At 35.3% G+C, this 18,635-nt stretch overlaps 1 protein-coding gene across 4 annotated transcripts in view; it reads right to left on the bottom strand.

Annotated features, from left to right (window-relative positions):
* LOC140241692 (inositol polyphosphate-5-phosphatase A-like) overlaps nt 1–18,635 on the bottom strand; it is a 116,732-nt gene that overhangs the window by 97,613 nt on the left and 484 nt on the right. For 3 of the 4 annotated variants that reach the window (XR_011902096.1, XR_011902097.1, XM_072321435.1), the window contains exon 2: nt 12,956–13,662. Coding sequence is in view for 1 of the 4 variants with exons in the window: in XM_072321435.1 (XP_072177536.1) it covers nt 12,956–13,021 (66 nt within the window). In the remaining 3 variants the exon portion in view is untranslated. Of the gene's footprint in view, nt 1–12,955; nt 13,855–18,635 lie in introns of those variants that run through there. The other variant, XR_011902098.1, reaches the window with a different exon arrangement.

The following is an 18,635-nucleotide window of genomic DNA, read 5'->3' as shown; positions in this document are numbered from 1 at the left end:
AACTTAAAATTTAGGAACAGCATGTGAACCTAACTAGTCTTAACCCCTCGAGGACGAGTCCCGAGTATACTTGGGCAGGCTTCTATGGGAAATGTGTGCTTGGAACCACAAGGCTTCTATGGGTTCATATGTACTCTATCCATGAGCCGCAGGGGGCCCCACTCACAGATTACAGCTTTAGCATTTTGTGGACATGATAAATCAACTCAAAAGTTAGTGCGACCTCTCTGTGAACTCTATGAATTCCCCTCAACTTCAAGGCCAACCTCTAGTGTGTTGTACTCTACTATTCATGGCAAATTACCGAGTTCATCATTTAATAGCGCTACGTGTGTACACATGCATTTCTTTCAGTTTTGTATTTTGATTATCGACTGAGACTCTCCTTCGAAAATTCAATCTTTAAAATCAGGGAGATCATGTGGATGCATTTCTACAGTTAATCATGACATTTTAAAACTTCCAAAATTGTAAACATTGTGCGAACGTACAACATCATTACGTATACACGGATGAACAAGCAAATACGTCAGAGTCTTTCAGTTCGGAGAACAACAATACCCCGTTATCAGATGAGACTGACTGAGATACAGAAAGATAGGATACCCGTAATCTCCTGAGATGTTTACTCCATATACACCGTCATCAACTGCTTGTGTTTGTTTTTAAAACCAGGCAGTTCGTCATGTGCATAAGAGTGAGTTACACTGTACATACTGGTGGTATGGAGGGAATCGGGAGCCAACTGATGCCCCGTGTGCCCCCTTTTCTACAGTGCCATGTCAAGAATACGTCACGCTTTCGCCATGTACTGTAGTGCACCAATCTCACTTTCGGTGAGTGGAGGCTGTTGCAGTATCCCTCTTCTCTGGCTCAATTGTTCTCCAAACAAGACAATAATCATGTACTAGTAAACCAACAAGACTTCTTGCATTCATGATGAATTCATTCTTGAAAAAGGTGCCCCAAGCCCTAGCAAATAATCTCATATTATCACAATTTTTGTGTGCTTCGATCTCAAATCACTATTACAAAGCAATCATTAACTGCAGACCACTAAGATATAATACTGTACATATCATAGCTTAGTCATTTTGTGTGAGGCTATCTGCAATAGACTCAGAGAAACAGCATAGAGAAAGGTTAGGAATGATGGGGGAGGGGGAAGAGGGGGTGGGGAGGAGAGAGGGGGAGGGGGTGAGGAAGAGAGGGAGAGAAATTAGGAAGAACAGATAGATTGACATCCAGTATAAACAGAAGGAAAACAGCACACTCATAATGAAGATTATGATGTTTGCACAATGCGGCACAACAACTGTGGATAATGTTGCAGAGAATACCACAGCAGCGATGCCCTTTCATACTTTTCCAATCATGAATTGATCGACAAGCAGACTTCGAGGGGGACAGTGAAAACATCGAGTTGAATAAACCTCACCCTAATCTCTCACTAAATTCCAATGTTTATTTGTCTCAAAAATGGTAAAGTATGAGATGAGGAGTGAGAGACTCTTTACCGGCAGACAAATCCCATTTATCTTCAGTTTTATTTGAATGTAAGGAACTGCTACAAAACATACAGATTTTTAATATCATATCTTATCTAAAGTCTAAGATTTTGAAGTACAAGTGTCTAGAAGGAAGAGAAGTGATGACATCTGGCCAGATAAAAGCTCCCTGGAGTCATCTCAAACAATGAAGTGAGAATGAGTGGATAACTGAATATTAGATGCATTAAAATAAACAATTGATAAGATCAATTCTTCTCATTACTAAGCAAGTAACATATTCCAAACAAAGATATCTTGGCCATATTAGCTAAAGATTGCTCTACAACTGGCAATGTACAATGTATTTCATGACAGATGACTTATATCAAGCATACTTTTCTCGCAAATTATGCACTTTTTTAACCTTTAAATATCACCTGTTTAACATCCAAAATCAATCAAAGGAGGAAAGAATTTTTTGCAAGCATCCTGTTTGACAACAAACCAAAACCTTATGGCACTAGTCAATCAAGAGGTAATCCATCATTTCAAGACTGGGTAAGTTAATCTTCCGAGGACATGAATCAAATGAGGGTTTCGACAGCACATCTCTTTATTAGAACCGACCAAGCGATTTGCCACTTGGCCAGCATGCCATGACAACGAAAACATGCATAAAGTAACTTTCTGCCTTTGCGACAAGCTGGTGAAGTCTCTTAACCTACTTCTACGAGAGAAGGAACATTAATCAACTCTTATCACCAAGACATCACTGCTTCAATATTAATGCCACCGCAAAACACTTGACATGCATTTAAATAAAAGGAAACATCTATTCTGGGGTGCCAAAAGAGGACACTGCTTATCAGAAAATTTCAACAGTATGTCAAATGAACTAAATGATGTTGTCCCTCCATGAAACTTGTAAACTCTCATCACCTTTGCAAGAGAGAATGATATGTTGATTGGAGGTAGAGACAAACAAACAAACAAACAAACAAAAAACATGATCAGTTATTGATTCTTGCTACTGAGCACTGTAGGCAAGGAAATCCCTCACGGATCCACAATTGGCCACCCTTCAACTTTGATATTTGGAGGTTAATCTGCGAGGCACTGGACCCCACCACGATTACACAATCTCAGTTCCTGCACTTCCACGGTGACCTTTTCTCAAATCCTGTTTGGGGGAAGTCGCAGTAATTCGCTCAGACCTAGAATAGCTACAAGGCTGTCATGAAATGATGAACACGTACAACTGGGTTCAATAATAATATCTAGTTGCTACGATCTAGTAGGGAGGGGAAAAAAAAAGCATGGTGAGTACACTCTTTGGTAGTTAGTCATTAACCAAAACATTACCAGGGCTGAGGTGGGTTGAATGCAACTCACTTTTGATGTTTGCTACATGGGCCATTCTCCGAAAAGTGGCGCCAAAGGGCATTTTTGTGTCTCCACCCTTCTCTAGGCCATAAAGCACGATTTTTTCATCAGGAAACCATTTTTTTTACTTTTATTTATACTAGAGAATATAATGAGTAAAATCAAAATCAATTCAGGTCACACCACCTCATGAAAAAATTATATTCGACAGCATGACATATGTATATGTTGATTTTACCCATGTCTCCAGCGAACTCTGTGATTATATTTCACGCTCCCGCTCTTTACTGTAATATCAGAACTTTATGTTTTGCTCACTAATTTATAGTGCCTTCAGTGCCTAAATAAAAAAGCATAATGCTTAGCGAAAAAAGATTGGTATATTTTTTTCTGCGATCTTAGCGAAGGTGTCTCCAAATCTCCGTAAGATACGTTACTTTTTGTATGACGCCAAAAAAAAATATGAAGACAATAAAGCAGTGGTATGTATTTCGGTGTAGTGAATGAAGTCCATTTCAAGATTATATAAATACAAACAGTGTATTCTGAAACTCTATAATAATAAATATATTCAGACACAAAGTTTGCAATTGTGTATGTTACGATAAGTGAAAATAAGATACGTTACTGAAATTTTGCTCTATTACAGAAAAAATACTTTGTTGACAAAGTTATAATGCATTTTTCTTTAAAGCACCATACATTGCTTGTATTCATACACGGGAGTTATGAAAGAAAAGGTTATTATTTCGTGAAAACATAAGGTTGACCATTAAGGCCGTCAAATACGTTACCGTCAAATACGTTACCGTCATATACGTTACCGCATAAAGTCGCAGATATGTATATATAAATATATCTGTGCAAAGTGCATCAACTAGGCACAACGGTCTTTGCGCTCATTCTTTAATTTTGTAAATGGTTCTCCGCTCTTCAAAGCATGGCGGCCACTTTGAGCGTGATGTTGCATTACATTTAGTACGGAGAGTCTGAGGGAGATGTATATAAGGCTTCTCGCCGTTTGTTATTCGTCCCAGCTACGTGGTTGGTAAGAATTTTCATTTTTGAATATTTATCTATATGACTACTCACAATGACACATTTGGCCTTTTTTACGATCAGTGGTGTAACTTTTGTACTCAGAGGGTCAAAATTTCAAACAAAATATTTTTTCATTATTCTGTTTGATTCCTGTTGGAAAGTATTCAAATTTTTGAAAAAATAACATTTCAGACCTTAAAGCTGAAGAGTTATTGGTGTAATTTAAGGAAAACCCTGGCACCTGAAGTAAATTTCAGCAAAATTTTGTTTTCATGAATTGCACCATAATGACAAAACTCTGTAGTCAAACTTCACCATGCAAAGTTTATATGGTTAACAACAATATATAGTTTGTGAATCAAAACTATTTGGGGGTTGAATATAAAGTGAATTAAAAAAAAATACATGAGATTTATAAATTTTTGGTAAAAATACCAGTTGACATGCAATTTTTAAGATTTTAACTATTTAATGGAGGGCAAGCCAGGTCAAACTCTATACTATAACAAGTCTTTAAGAAGGGCTACCTTCCTATGTAGGTTAAATGAAATTCCAATCATTTCTTTAAATTTTGGATTTTTCACACATGGATGTTTCGGAGGTGACAGTTAACATAATAGAATGTTTCGGAGGTGACGTTAATATTAACACTCAGTTTTTTTTTAGAATAAGTGACAATAACACAAAACTTCTTCTCTTTATCAATGTTTTTAATAATTATAACTCGAGAACAAGAAATTAACTCCTGTTTCAAGCAGATAAACCACACAGAACAAGTGTTTTTTTTACACTTCATTAAGTAGCATGGGCACCGGTAGTTTTCCTTCCATTTGGACGAAGGCTGTAAGCTAAATATTGTAATCTGAAGAAACGTAGCATTCCATTTTCTACCTTAAATCGAGATGAGGGTGTGAGATCATTTTAGTAATGTTTCTTTGCTCTCAGAACATTTTATTCCACAACACCAGGGAAGAATCACTTCGTTTCGGAGGTGACATTCAATGTTAACATTGTGTTGAAATATTCATTTACAGTAAGAATATGATGGACATATTTAAAGCTAGATATTGTAATCTGAAGAAACATGGCATTCCATTTTCTACCTTAAATTGAAATGAGCGTGTAAGATCATTTAGTAATGTTTCTTTGCTCTCAGAACATTTTTTTCCACAACACCAGGGAAGAATAACTTTGTTTCGGAGGTGACATTCAATGTTAACATTGTGTTCAAGTATTCATATAGTATGTCCCCCCCCCCCCCCAAAAAAAAAAAAAAAAAATACAATTAGACTTTTGCATTGATAACACCCAATATGATTAAATCAGCTAAAATCTACTTTGGGGTCTTAAATTATAACATCTTAGCTCTATTTTGCAGAAAGCCCCAGTCAATTTGGTTAAGTGGTCTCAAAGAAATGTGGATTGTTATAAAGGATGTCAGGAGTCTGATTCTTCCAAGTTTAGCACTTGGATGCTCTTGGAACTGCATATTAATGTGTAAACACAATATACACAACTTGGAGGGAAGGGATTCCTGACATGCTCTACAAAAATCCTCATTTGTCTTTGACCTCTGAAGCAAATTGAATGGGGTTTTCTGTAAGGTGTGGGCAATGAGTTATAGTTTCAATCCCTCAAATTGTATTTTAGATTGATTCACTATCTTTAAAGTTATCGTTGCGGAGGGTACCATTGTAATTTTTTGGTGGGGACATAGGTTATGAATGCCAAAAGCAAAAATTCTTATTTGACTTGTATTATGTTTTTGTTTGCACATAGTATTATAAATAGATTAATTCAAGGATGTTCATGAATTCTTCATCATTCTTGATAGCCACCATACAAATGTTATAATACTGGTGAAAGGTGTTTGGTTCATCTGGGATAAATTTTCTATATACCAGATTCATTTAAACTGTTGACATTACTAAAATATATTTTATGTATCTTTCTGAATTGCTTGAAAATTACCAGCAAATCATAGTCACTTTTGAGAGTAAAAAGTATAAGATAAGAAAAAATCATTTTATTGTTTTGGAGGTGACACAACACAGAGACAACCCAACTTCTCAGGTGTTAACTAATACAATTGTGAACATTCATGTCTTTCCTCATGGCTTTAATTTTCAAATATAAGCTCACTCTTTCAGTTCTTACTTGTTATTTTGTTTAGTTATTCTCTTTCATGATAGTGGATACCAGCTAATATTTTGTTTTGGATTGTAATTCATACTAATCTTTAGCAAGTTTTTACAGTTTGGTTAAGACAACAGTTTGTGTTTCCCAGCTGAAGAGAGCAGCATAATGCTTTTGTGTGAACTTATGGGGAAATTTTTTTTTAGTTCAGTAATTTTACCCATCAACTTCACAGAAGGTCCCGGACACAAACTGGTCTCAAATAACCCTATAAGGGATCAAAAAAGGACAAGTTCACCTCAATAGACACGAGGGTTGAGTAAATACAGCAATATTAGTAAAACACATCAGTGAGAGTTTAAGGAAAATAAGGCAATCTGTTCCAGAGTTATGAATTTTTGAAGTTTCTGCTCAGTCAAAGCTGAATGAGAAGACTTCTATAGCTTGTGGTGTCACACTTGTACAAGGATATAGAGAAAGTATCAAGAAAATTCAACATATTTTCACTTTTCTTGCATAACAAAGAACACTTGACTTCTCTCTTTTGGAAGGCAGGGTGAATAATATTGCCCTAACATACACCAGTAGCAAGTTGAAGAAATGTGCACTTTTTTCAAAAAGTAAAGTCTTGTGAAATTCAATTATATTTTCTTTATATCGTTGTATGCATGTGACATCATACATTGTCGTAGTCGTCTCATCCAGCAGTGATTGCATAGATATTAAAAAAACAACAACATAACTTTTGAATGGATTGTCCAATTTCCCAAACTTTCAATGATGTGTTCTACTAATGTTGTTGCATTCACTCAATCCACATGTATGATATATGAAGGTGGACTTGTCCTTCAAGAAACCATTTTTTTTTTCCTTGAAATTCCAGTACTTAAAGCCAAATTCTAAGATAAAACATAATAACAAAACAAGGTAAACACATCATCAAAATTATATTGAGATAGAACTACAAATCTTGTTTTTGGATCTTTCCCTTTCTAGTCCTGGGGACTTGTTCCTCTGTTCACTTTAGTTGTCAGATAACTTCAATAATCTTAAAAAAATACAATGTCATAAACAGTTGGTTCAACTTGGAAAATGTAATAATTATTGTCATATTAAAAAAAAAAATCACATAATTTTGTTTATGATTACCACGTTGTACATGGAAAAACAACAACTAAGAATTCAAGAACAAGTTGTGCACCAGCTATTGGCATGTGGACTTTTTGTGGAGTTTGATTATTTTATGATTTTTTTTAAGATTGTGGACTAGGGCATGCATGAACTGCCACATGTATCACTTTGGTATCAAGGGAATTCTGGTGAGCTAGGTATACAAAAGTCACTTCTATTGTGATGATTTTGTAGATATTAAATGTATTTGAAAATGTTAATAGATAGTGAAAAGGAACTGAAGTCTTGCCTTTCACTATCACATAACAATATGGTGTTAACAAACAATGTCACCTCCGAAACACAAGAAAAAGCAACCTACATGGAAAGCTGTGATTGGTAAATCTTCACAACTAAATTGCTTAAATTGGAAATCAAGCTTCTAAGATGAAAGCATCTATATGTTTACTTAATTAAAGCAGGAGAATTGATCTTGATTACAATATTATATATACAACAGATGGGTGTATTTTGTGCATTCTCTTTGTTAAAAAAGTGAAAAAATGTAAATTTGCCCTAAAATGTACAGTATAGTAATAAAAATAAGAGTGAGAGTGTGTTAGTTGATTTCTCCACTTTGAGACTTATGTTACTAAAATAAATGAAACCATTGGTGTACATGATATGGTTTCTCTTCAATAGAAATGAGCAAAAACTCTTGTTAACAGTGTTTTGTCACCTCCGAAACAGTAATTCTTAGTTTTTATTAGATCTTTTATTAATCTCTAGAAAATTCTCACTTCCTGTTGCCATATTACTATTTTCATCCAAAAGAGATTCCTGTCAATTGGACAGAATCAAACAAAATTGCTTTGTCTTCGAGAAATTATCAAATATAATACGCTTGTTGTTTCGGAGGTGACGATTGTTTCGGAGGTGACAAGTGTTAATGGAAAATTGTAAATTGCTCCGAAATGAAAACAACAGGCTATATTTCTACTACCTTCCTTCAGAGATAATGTGAGGGGATATGTTACATTTTTGTAAATGTAATGTATAACTGATGTCAAGAATAAAAAAATCAAATACATAAATCTGTTGTCTCGGAGGTGACAGAAAAGTTAACGGAAAAGTTGCATAAATTTATAAACACTCACCAAAAAATGATAAGCTATTTGAATCAAATAATCTTTGGATCGAAGTTAAGTCAGATTGATTACTATTCTGTTTTGATGGAAATTAGCAAAGTTGAATTTTATAATTGTGAGCAAGAGCTATCTCAAAAGAGGCGTTAATTGTTAACGGAAAATGTCACCTCCGAAACATAAAGTTTGGACAATTTCAGTCTTTAAAGAAGACAAAGCAGAACCTGGTAAACATAATAGTTCTTAAGTTCGGATACCTGTCTATCACCACAACAACAAAAATAATGAAAAGGAATAAACAATTTAATATGCTAGGTCTGACAAAAAAACCATGTCAGAGTGCATACACCAAAAGTGTTGGATTTCAAGCGTGTAAGTGCATGCCACATCTGAAAGAAAAAGAGAGGAAAGTTCATTAAGGTACCCAAGGTAGACACTGTGGGTGGTAAGTTTATGAGAAAAAATAATGCATATCTGTCAGTGTATAAGAAAGTTATACACCAATTAGTTCCAAAACCGTGTTTTACACCACTGATTGTAAAAATGGCCATTTACGAGTTATTTAATGTTGATGGAACAGTTATACATATTGCGTATGCATGATATTGTTTCATGTAGCTCGCATGTACGTTAGAATATTACCCAGCATTGGCACGGTAACGTATCTTACCCGACTCGTAACGAATCTTATTGGATGATAATGTCCTGTTCTTACGTACACGACGGCTATATATATATATATATATATATATATATATTATTTATTATTAAACAATGTACATTGATTATAAAACTCCCATGCTGATATTTTCCCTCTCTGTCTGTCTCTCGTGTATTTTAGAAAGAAAAAAACATGGGTAAAACGTTTGCTGAGGTATACAGAAGGCCTACAGAGAGAGAAAGAAAAAGATTGACCCCACGTTTCTAGCAAAGGAGCGGAAAAGACAAATCCAATATCGCGTTCCTGTTTCTGATCACATGTCGACTCAGGAAAAAGGAAAATAATGACGTGTTGGAATTTCTTTTTTTTTTTTTGGAAAACATTTCTTTTTTGAAATGAACAAATTAATGACGTAATCTCCTCACAATTTTCTACACATTTTATTTTCAGACATCCTCAAAATGTCATATATCAGATATCATACAGGATAAAGCTTTCCTTCTATTAATTCAGAATGTATGACATATCTTAATATAAGCGTATGGTTTTTGCCTGTACTCTGCAAAAAAGTAAGAATTTCCAAAATATCATGTATAACATATAATGACAAATTATGAGCGGATGACATCAACGACTTGCTCATTAGAATATTCATAAAGACTGGTCAAGAAATGTTTTCTGAAAATGTGAAATTTAGAAATATAATATATTATCTTCTCTACTTGTTACTCGGTATGTATTTTTTGTTCCTCTTCGTTCTTTTAATCATATTAATTTCTGACCTGGATTTTTCCTTAAATACTTGCCACATTATTGCACAGGGACAACGTAATATTGATTGTCAACTGATGTACGTGGAAGGAGAATATTTACGATTCCTTAATCTAGTTGTTTTGTCTTGGCATTCTATGAATGTACAAAAATATGAAAATGTGGAATACGTCAATATAGTGTAAGCTTTAATGAATATACCAAAATATTTGAGTGGATGATGAATCAGATGTGTTAATGCAAAGAAGTTTTACTTGAGAGTTGTGTCGGTTACGTTATTACCACCATTACCTAAAGTATTGCTCCGTGGCTTCTTTTTAAAACAAATTTCATGACAGGACATGTGGAAATACATTAATACATTATACAAAACTTCTGACACCTATATGCAACATGACTTCTTGTTGGGAATGAAATCTTTTATACTATTTTAGAAAGTTCTTTTGGGTCTTTTTGTTACGAGCAGAGCCGAAACACAAGTGGCCCAAGTGAAATAACATTGTATTTATAAGATTAAACTGTCAGCAGTCAAATACGTTACCTTTATACGTTGCAAGTTATATATTTGTCTGTACACTCGGAGCTAATCAATTTCATCATGTTGTTCCAAAATGAATGATGTTGCATATCTAATTATGAGTTAACAGAGGGACAGAGCTACATAATAGGCTGTACATTGTCTATTAGAAATCAAAAGTTTCGTTCATTATATTTGAAACAGAATTATAATACGTTTCGAGATAACTTTGTTTGTGTATGTTATCAATTAATAATTTTACTAACAGAACTATATCAAATAGATTATCCGGGGTTATATGTTCTAGGTAGCTATAACATTTTGATGTAAGACAATATGCAAGGGTGAGTTTATCATCATGTTACTTTATAAGTCACAGTAACAAAATTTCGTATGGTATAGATGTCTGTCAGATACGTTACCATATCGACATTACCGTATATATCTTCTTTGCACTCGTATAGGTATGCATGAATTTGATGATATTGTTCCCCCTTAATATTGTCAGATATCTAATCAATGAGTTAATAGAAGGGAATGGACTATTATACATTTTAAATCAAATTTCAGTCATACATTTCAAACAGAACATGATTATGTGTTTGCGTTGATTTTGTTTAATGATGCACATAATGCTATTGATGAATATATGACTTTGTATTACTGAGCAGTGTTAAGACTATATTAACTATACGGTTATGAATATGAATGTTCAAGGTTGAAAATTCATTTGGGTGTAAGATATAATGCAAGATTGAGTTTATCGTCATCTTGAGATAGAAATCACAGTAACGAAATTTTGTGGAATCGAAGTATGTCAGATACGTTACCATTTTTCTCTTTCCTTGTGATTCAAAATGTATGAAATCTGCTGTAAAGTTTGCTTGCAATTAGCTTTCTTTGATAATTTCAGTACTTATGTATGATTTTTATTACTGTTTCAAAGCAATATAAAATCAAAGTGTATTAGAGATATCAATTGCAATTTATGGTTGTGTATTTTCTACGAAAAAATATATATATTTTTGAGCCGATTTTGACTTACAGGCTTCAAACGTCAATCATTTTTTACATCTGGACCGACCAAAGTTCAGGAATTACTTTTTAATCATGCGCGCATATTAGTTACGTTTACTTTGAAATAGATATTTACATTAATGGTCCACAGATGATACTTCCACAGCCATTTTCTTGTCTAAAGCCTAATGGTAACGTATCTGACGGGTGGTAAAAACTATGAAAAAATGTGTTCAAGTTCAATGCTATTTCTTGAAAAATGTGTTGGTGTCAAAAATCACCCGTTGGTTGTTATGTGTTCTCAAAATATTAAAGTTTCTGAATTCAAATGAGTTTCACGACTTTTTTAATGTCGAAATTTTATAGTTTGTCCAACCCTGTTGGTGCCCTTTTGTGGAGAACGGCCCACATACCAGTGCACTACTGGAATTAATTCCACAAGTTGACATTTAATAAATGTCATGAACAGAAGGGAATGTTGATCAGGCTGAGGAACAAGAAGAAGACCTTTGACAAAAAAGAGGATTTTCTCATAAGACTGTGAGTACTGAAAGGGCAATCACACATCAAAGATTTCACAGATACAAATCCAAGCATAAACGAAACATGGAGTGGTGACACAATATGTACAAATCTACATGGTTTACTGTAAAGCCAGAAATATTTGTAGCAGGAAACTTTTGCAAATTACCAGTGGCATTTGATACATTGTGCAGAAAAAAAACAAAACAAAAAACCAATACCTCTCACATGCAGTTTACTTATTGCGAATCTTGGCTCGTCTTGAAATTCGCTTAAGTTTCATGCATGCAAGAATTTCTGTTTTTTCAGTATTCTGGTTTTATTGAATGTTAAAGGGAAGGTAAACCCAAAAAGCAATTTGGATGGAGTGAAAGCAGCAACATTAGTAGAACACATCAGTGAAAGTTTGAGGAAAATCGGACAATCGATGCAAAAGTTAGGAATTTTTAAAGTTTTGGTGTTGAAACCGCTGGATGAGGAGACTACTAGAGGATATGACGTATGAAAGGACAACAATACAAAGAAAATATAAAGGAAATTCAACAAAAATTCACTTTTCTAGAATTATGAAAGAGCAATGGACCAACCTCTTTCAGAAAGCAGGGGGGAATAATTGCTACCCCTAACATATGTCAATATCAAGTTGATGGAATTTGTAATTTTCATGAAAAATGGATTTTTGTAGAATTTTGGCCCTGCATTTGGCCTTTTGCGCATTTGCACTGAAATGAAGGCGGGCTCGGCCGCAGCCTCGTCTCGCACTGTAAACGGGGTCCTATTCCACCAGGCCAACGGGTTATGTCGCCCCATTAGCTTGTGATGTAATTTGTAAATAATAGGCCTGTATGCACAAGTTGTATTCCTATCGTAAACAGCTGAACATTTGAATGTGGTGTTCAATCCACAGAACCTCTTACGTATGCCTCACCACACAGAAAGGCCACCTGAATAAAAAAAGCAAAAACAAATACAAAAAAGAGACAAAGGCTTCTCTGCATAAAAGATGTTTTGTGATGCCAACTCCGATGCAATCATCACAACCCCCATGGCAGCAATCTGATAGCTTTCCGGTGTAAACAACCTTTGCATGTATACACAGTTGGGGGTTTGGGGCATGATAACATTAACATGAGATGGCTATGTAAGTCACTCGAGATCTTACCTCTTCAAATATCGAGCCCACGTTGGCCGAGATGAGAAGCACACCTGGTTCGCACTCAGTCTCCATGATTGTCGGTGTGCTGGGCACAGACGCTCACCAAACACACTGCACAAATCTTTGCCGGCCGTCTTCTGGCCGAGGACTTCTCTCCCTTGGTTCGTCAGCGGGCTACCTACTTATGTACCTCTCTCGCCTTCCCTGCCCGTATCTGTCCAAGTAACGGTGGGCCACTTGAGGTATGACAACCGACACTCTTAGATGTCTGCTTGCCCCTCCTATGAATCCAAAGACCGATTGTCGCACAAATCTGCAGTCTATCACGAGACAGTCCTACATCTATTCATGACTCCGGACAGTTTCATGTTCTTGTGGTCCCACTTGGACGTTGCGCAAAATCAGATGAACTAAACAAAGTGAGTATTTGATGCAATTTAGGCTGCTAAACTCGACTTATAATTCCAGAGTTTCTATGGAAGCCATGGTGAGGAAGTACATGTGTCCTGTCATAACATCCAATGCACGTGTCGCCCGACTGAAACGAAAGCGTGCGAGTTCAGGAATTGAGTAGCCAATTACGACATGCACATTTCCCCGGAAAGTTATTCCGGGAAGCATTGGATAATTGGATTCATCAAGTATCAGGTCATTTGCGGGAGGGACAACGATCACTTGGAGAGAGCCGTCACTCTACAAACGTGGCTTCATTTCTGTGAAGGGAGAAAAAGGACAACACCGTAAACAACAAGGACAAAACACTCAACAATGACAGTAAATTCACAGAATTCAGGATTCATATTTGTAACAGCCACCTTTACCACACTACACTGTTGTGTGGTATTAAAGGGACTGTACAGTACTGGTTGAGGTAGGGATTCATGTTTTGAACATTCCTAAGTGAGATAATGAAAAACCTCTTATGAAATATGAAAGAGCATGTAATTTTAAGAAGGATTCAACGTTTATTTGATGAAAATTGGTTTTCAAATGGCTGAGATATCCAAAAAAGTGCTAATAATAAAAGGCGACATGCCCCAACTTTATTAGGATCTCTTTGTTTCACCTTGTTTTTGCATATCTCAGCCATTTCAAAACCGATTTTCATCGAATAAACTTTTGATACCCCTTAGAACTGCATGCTCTTTGACATCTCATAGAGTGGTTTCTGAATATCTCGCAAAATGTTAAAAGCTAAATCTACACCTCGACCAGAACTGTACACACCCTTTAAAGGTGGAAAGGTGGCTGTTATATTGGAATTTTTAAATAATGGCCACAATGACTATATGTATAAATGTACAATGGAAAATTACATTTATTATCACGTTTCATACACACTTATGCTAAATTTCAGTTTGTAGTTACCACGAGGATAATAGAATCTTCACAATGCACTCTTGCAAAAATTACAATGTGACATCATGGTTACCGGTACAGCCCCATAGAAGGTTTGACAGCATGAAAGTGAGCGTGTGTCTGTTTGTATGTGTGTACAAACAGAGTGTATGTGGTGGGTACAATATGAATGTACAGTAAGCGTGAAGGAAAAATATAACTGACATGTTACATCCATGTACGATGGTGTATGCACATGGACACGAGACATTTATCTCTGATTCTAAATGAAATACAGTTCTAAAATTGATTGCGTGTGTAATGTAAGCGTGTAAGGGGGTACAGGAAGCATTTGTGTGTGTGTGTGTGAGTGTGTGTGTGTGTATGTGTGTGCGTGTGTGCGTGTTTGTGTGTGTATTACATTGTATGTACATACTTGTACTGTATCTGGGAGGAGGAAACTTTTCCCAGTGTCCCTGCGTAGGTTTGTATTGTAAAGCTTGAAGGTAATCTACTAATGACATGCACTACAACTGTATTATTTGATGAAATAATTGACTGGGTGTCATGCAGGGGTGCAGTGTACAAAAGTTCATGTATAATGTGTGTGTGTTTGTGGGTATGTTTTTGTTTGTAACAAATCTTTTGTTTATTCAACCTTCAAACTAAAAGTTCCTTTTGATTCAGTCTATCGGACCTCCTGTCCCATAGGGATTCCCCCAACATCATAATTATGTTGAGTCTTCAGTTTGACCTACAATGTACGTATAATGTACTACCTGACAGAAAGTGGTCTGCCCCCATAAATCTCTGAATGAGCCCAAACACAGAGTTACATCATGAATGTGAAACTTCCATGTTGTTCTACTTTCTTCTTCATTTCTCCTAACAAAATAATTCATAATGCTATCACACACAAACCGTATGCCCTATTTATCCCTTTACTGTTTAGAATAAATGGGGGAAAATACATCACTTTCCTCACATTTGATCAATGAAAATTCAATGCACATTACAAGATGTATCTACACTGTATAAAACAGGAGACTGCATCAAAGTTCTATTTGCATACAATAATATGAAACTGGGAGAAACAGGAAAATTAAATCACAAAAAAATGTAAAGATAATGAAAATAAAATCCCACAGGAGTCAATGGCAGATGAAGCATGGCATCTATGAGTGATTTTGTGGTTTTAGCTTTAAAAGGCATTATTTACTATTTGCAGATGAAACAAAAGTCCAGCTTTAGTGCTTCAAAATAGTTCTTAGATGTGAGTTAGGGATATAAACAACCAATCAAAAGATGTAAAAATGTTAATATAATCAATGTTAAGTATTACTGAATATACATAATGTTAACAATAGTTATAATGAAAATATTTCTATAATAAACCATCTACAGCTATGGTTCACTGAGAAATGTACAAATGTAGTGATATCTCCCTATATTTTTGGCTGTATTTTGTATTTTTGTATATATACATGGTAGGATGTTTTATGATACAACTGACCTACAATTTGTACACATACAGTTGTAGTATATGCATCATATGTGATACTGATAACATATTTTTGAATCACTGCTCCCAATGGTAAACAATACACCGTAGCTTTAAAAATGACTATACAGTGTAAATAAATACCATGTTCTGCTCAACAATTTCTCATGAATGCTTTGAATTCCATTTAAACTTTGACTGAGGTACAAAACTCAGGTCCTAGTTTCAGGCACCTGTACAGGGCATGATTCTTTATAATCACATTAGAACTCTTTTGTGTTGATTTACAGTCAGACACAGGATATCACACAATAAAGAATTATGGGTCATACATCAGGTACAGCAACTAAATGCATTTAAACCAAGTCTATCCCCAGCTGCATTGATTGTTTCTGGACATCTCAGTCTAAACCCAAGACAAACAAGACTAACAATGACATATCAGAAGAGCTGTACATTACAGCTGTAATTTCGACAAAACAAGAAATAATATCCGTAAGGTCAAAACACAATTTGTCTTCGCCTGAAGTGTTCAATATCAGTTTACTTGTTCACATGATTTTGCAGTTGAATATTTGAACTGCAAGCCAAAGTTATAACACACAAAATCCCAGGTACTGTATGCTACTGGGATAGCTGATGTGTGCCTTATATGTTAAAATTTGCAAAAATTCCCAAATAAGATGATTCCTTCATTTTCTCAAATTCATTGAAAAAATAGAAACAGTACACTCAGCTGAAGAAGAAAAAAATCTTGAGCTGAATAGGGGCAAAGAAATGCAGAAAATCCCTGCTTTCCTTTTGGTATCACATATCTGGATATATCATACCTTGGAAGTGGGTGTTCAGTCAAACCAAACTTACAATATACAGTATGCCCCTTGGCATTGTCATAAAATGAAATGAACTCTGTGGTAGGCACTGTGCAGAAAATGTATCGCACCGACAAGAAAGTATCTCTTTAGGGTTATTTATTCTTGTCCTGACACCAGAATCTCTCTAAACTACACTTGAAAATGTTCACTGATGGGCTGTCAACTACAGATGATGGTAGCTTTTAATACTCTGCTTGTTAATCTGTTAAGAGATGGATTACTGTCTCACTTTAAGAGTTTATAAATAAAAATATGTTTCTTCAATAACTTAAATTTAGGTCTGTGTGTAGTTCCTTCAGAGGATAGATTTTGAACTCAAATAACCCAGGAGTACTTAATCGTCAATCCCATCATTTACAATCTTAAAATTCTGTATACTTTATCAGCTCTATGGCATCTATTGATACAAGTAGAGGCAACTCTAAGTGCTTTACTCTTGCTTCGTAACTCAGAGGTTGGAGTGGACATACAAAATTGCATCAGTTTGGTAGCTCAACACTGTATTTTTTCTACAAGTTTTAATAACATTCTTTTTCTGATATACAACATAGATGCCACACAGGAGAACAGTATTCTAATATCGGCCGTAGAATTGAGACTTGTAAAGTTGAGTAAATCCTTTCTCATCAGACAGGTAGAAAATGTATGGTCAATTATTCCAATCTTAACACTTGCTGCAGTAGAGATCTATATTGTCCAAATGACGAGTAAAACCTAACTTCCTGTCAAAATTCAATCTGGGATCCTTTACATATGATTCTGCACGCCATACTCCAAGGCATCATAACTCTGGGTACAGCGTTGTGTAGCGCCATCTCATGGCCATTATCATACAGTTGTGCAATGTTGTCATGGCGACTATTTTTTTCATCATCAGCGCCGGCATATCGGCATGGCAATAACAATCCCAATGCTGATTTTCCTTCCATGTCAACTTGTGTTTTTAAAACTCAATCACAATGATAATACAAATTTCACCGAGTACATTAGCTGTTCATGAATTTATTATGACTTTTTACCATAACAATGATTTATTACACAATAATTAGATAATCCTAGAACTCACACCATTGTCATTATCACTCATAGTTCCTTTACTCTACTCACTGTAATAAACTAGACAATTGGCTTTAACAGGGAAGAGTTCAAGAGCATGTAAATGTGAAAAAAAAATTATTATTTACTGTACATGCATCAATTGTCGCATAATCACTATTAACAAGAATTTATGGGAAGAAATCATTTTTGTGCATAAATACTAAAAAATCATTTTTACACATTTTTTGGTACCCAAGGTACAGCGCTAAAAAAAAAGATACCAGTTATTCAACAAAATAGCGAATTTTCATTTGGTACCCACCCCAGCAGGGTAACAAATATTGCATCATACTAAGTTGCAGGAATAGGATGGTTTCTACATCAGCCATTTTTATAACTGAAAAGTATCTCTATTTTAACTCAAAATATCCTCTTGCTTGGTATCTGATGATAGGTAGGCCCTATAGTCTATAGATCTACAATTTACTGTAGGTATTAAAGAGTTGCACACCTTGAGATCAGCTTTTTTCAATTTCAACAAAAATTATGTCAAAAATACAGGCACATTCACTACCTTCCTCAGTCCTGGTCATCATTCTTAAGTTAAGCTTTTACAAATACGCGACAAAGCTTCATTATCCAGGCTTTTTCCAGTGTCCATTCAGTCGCACTCACATATCTATGTTTAAATACATCAGTCATCACACCTACAATGTAGCTTCTGCTCGACATACCCATTCCAACAAAAAAGTTTGAAGTTATCACTTCTATCTCACACACAGCTCAGTTGCAGTTCACACTCCACAGCCAGTGTGCCAGCTCACAGGTGAAGCATTTGGCATACGGCCTACATACTTAGTGTTATATACAATTACGTACGACACACAATGTCAATGACATACCGTAAAGCTTCATTTTGATAATCAGGGAAATG

Source organism: Diadema setosum, chromosome 18 (genome assembly GCF_964275005.1).
Source record: "Diadema setosum chromosome 18, eeDiaSeto1, whole genome shotgun sequence".
Lineage (NCBI taxonomy): Eukaryota > Metazoa > Echinodermata > Echinoidea > Diadematoida > Diadematidae > Diadema > Diadema setosum.
Note: the sequence above shows the minus strand (reverse complement) of the source record. Positions and strands in the feature narration are given on the sequence as shown.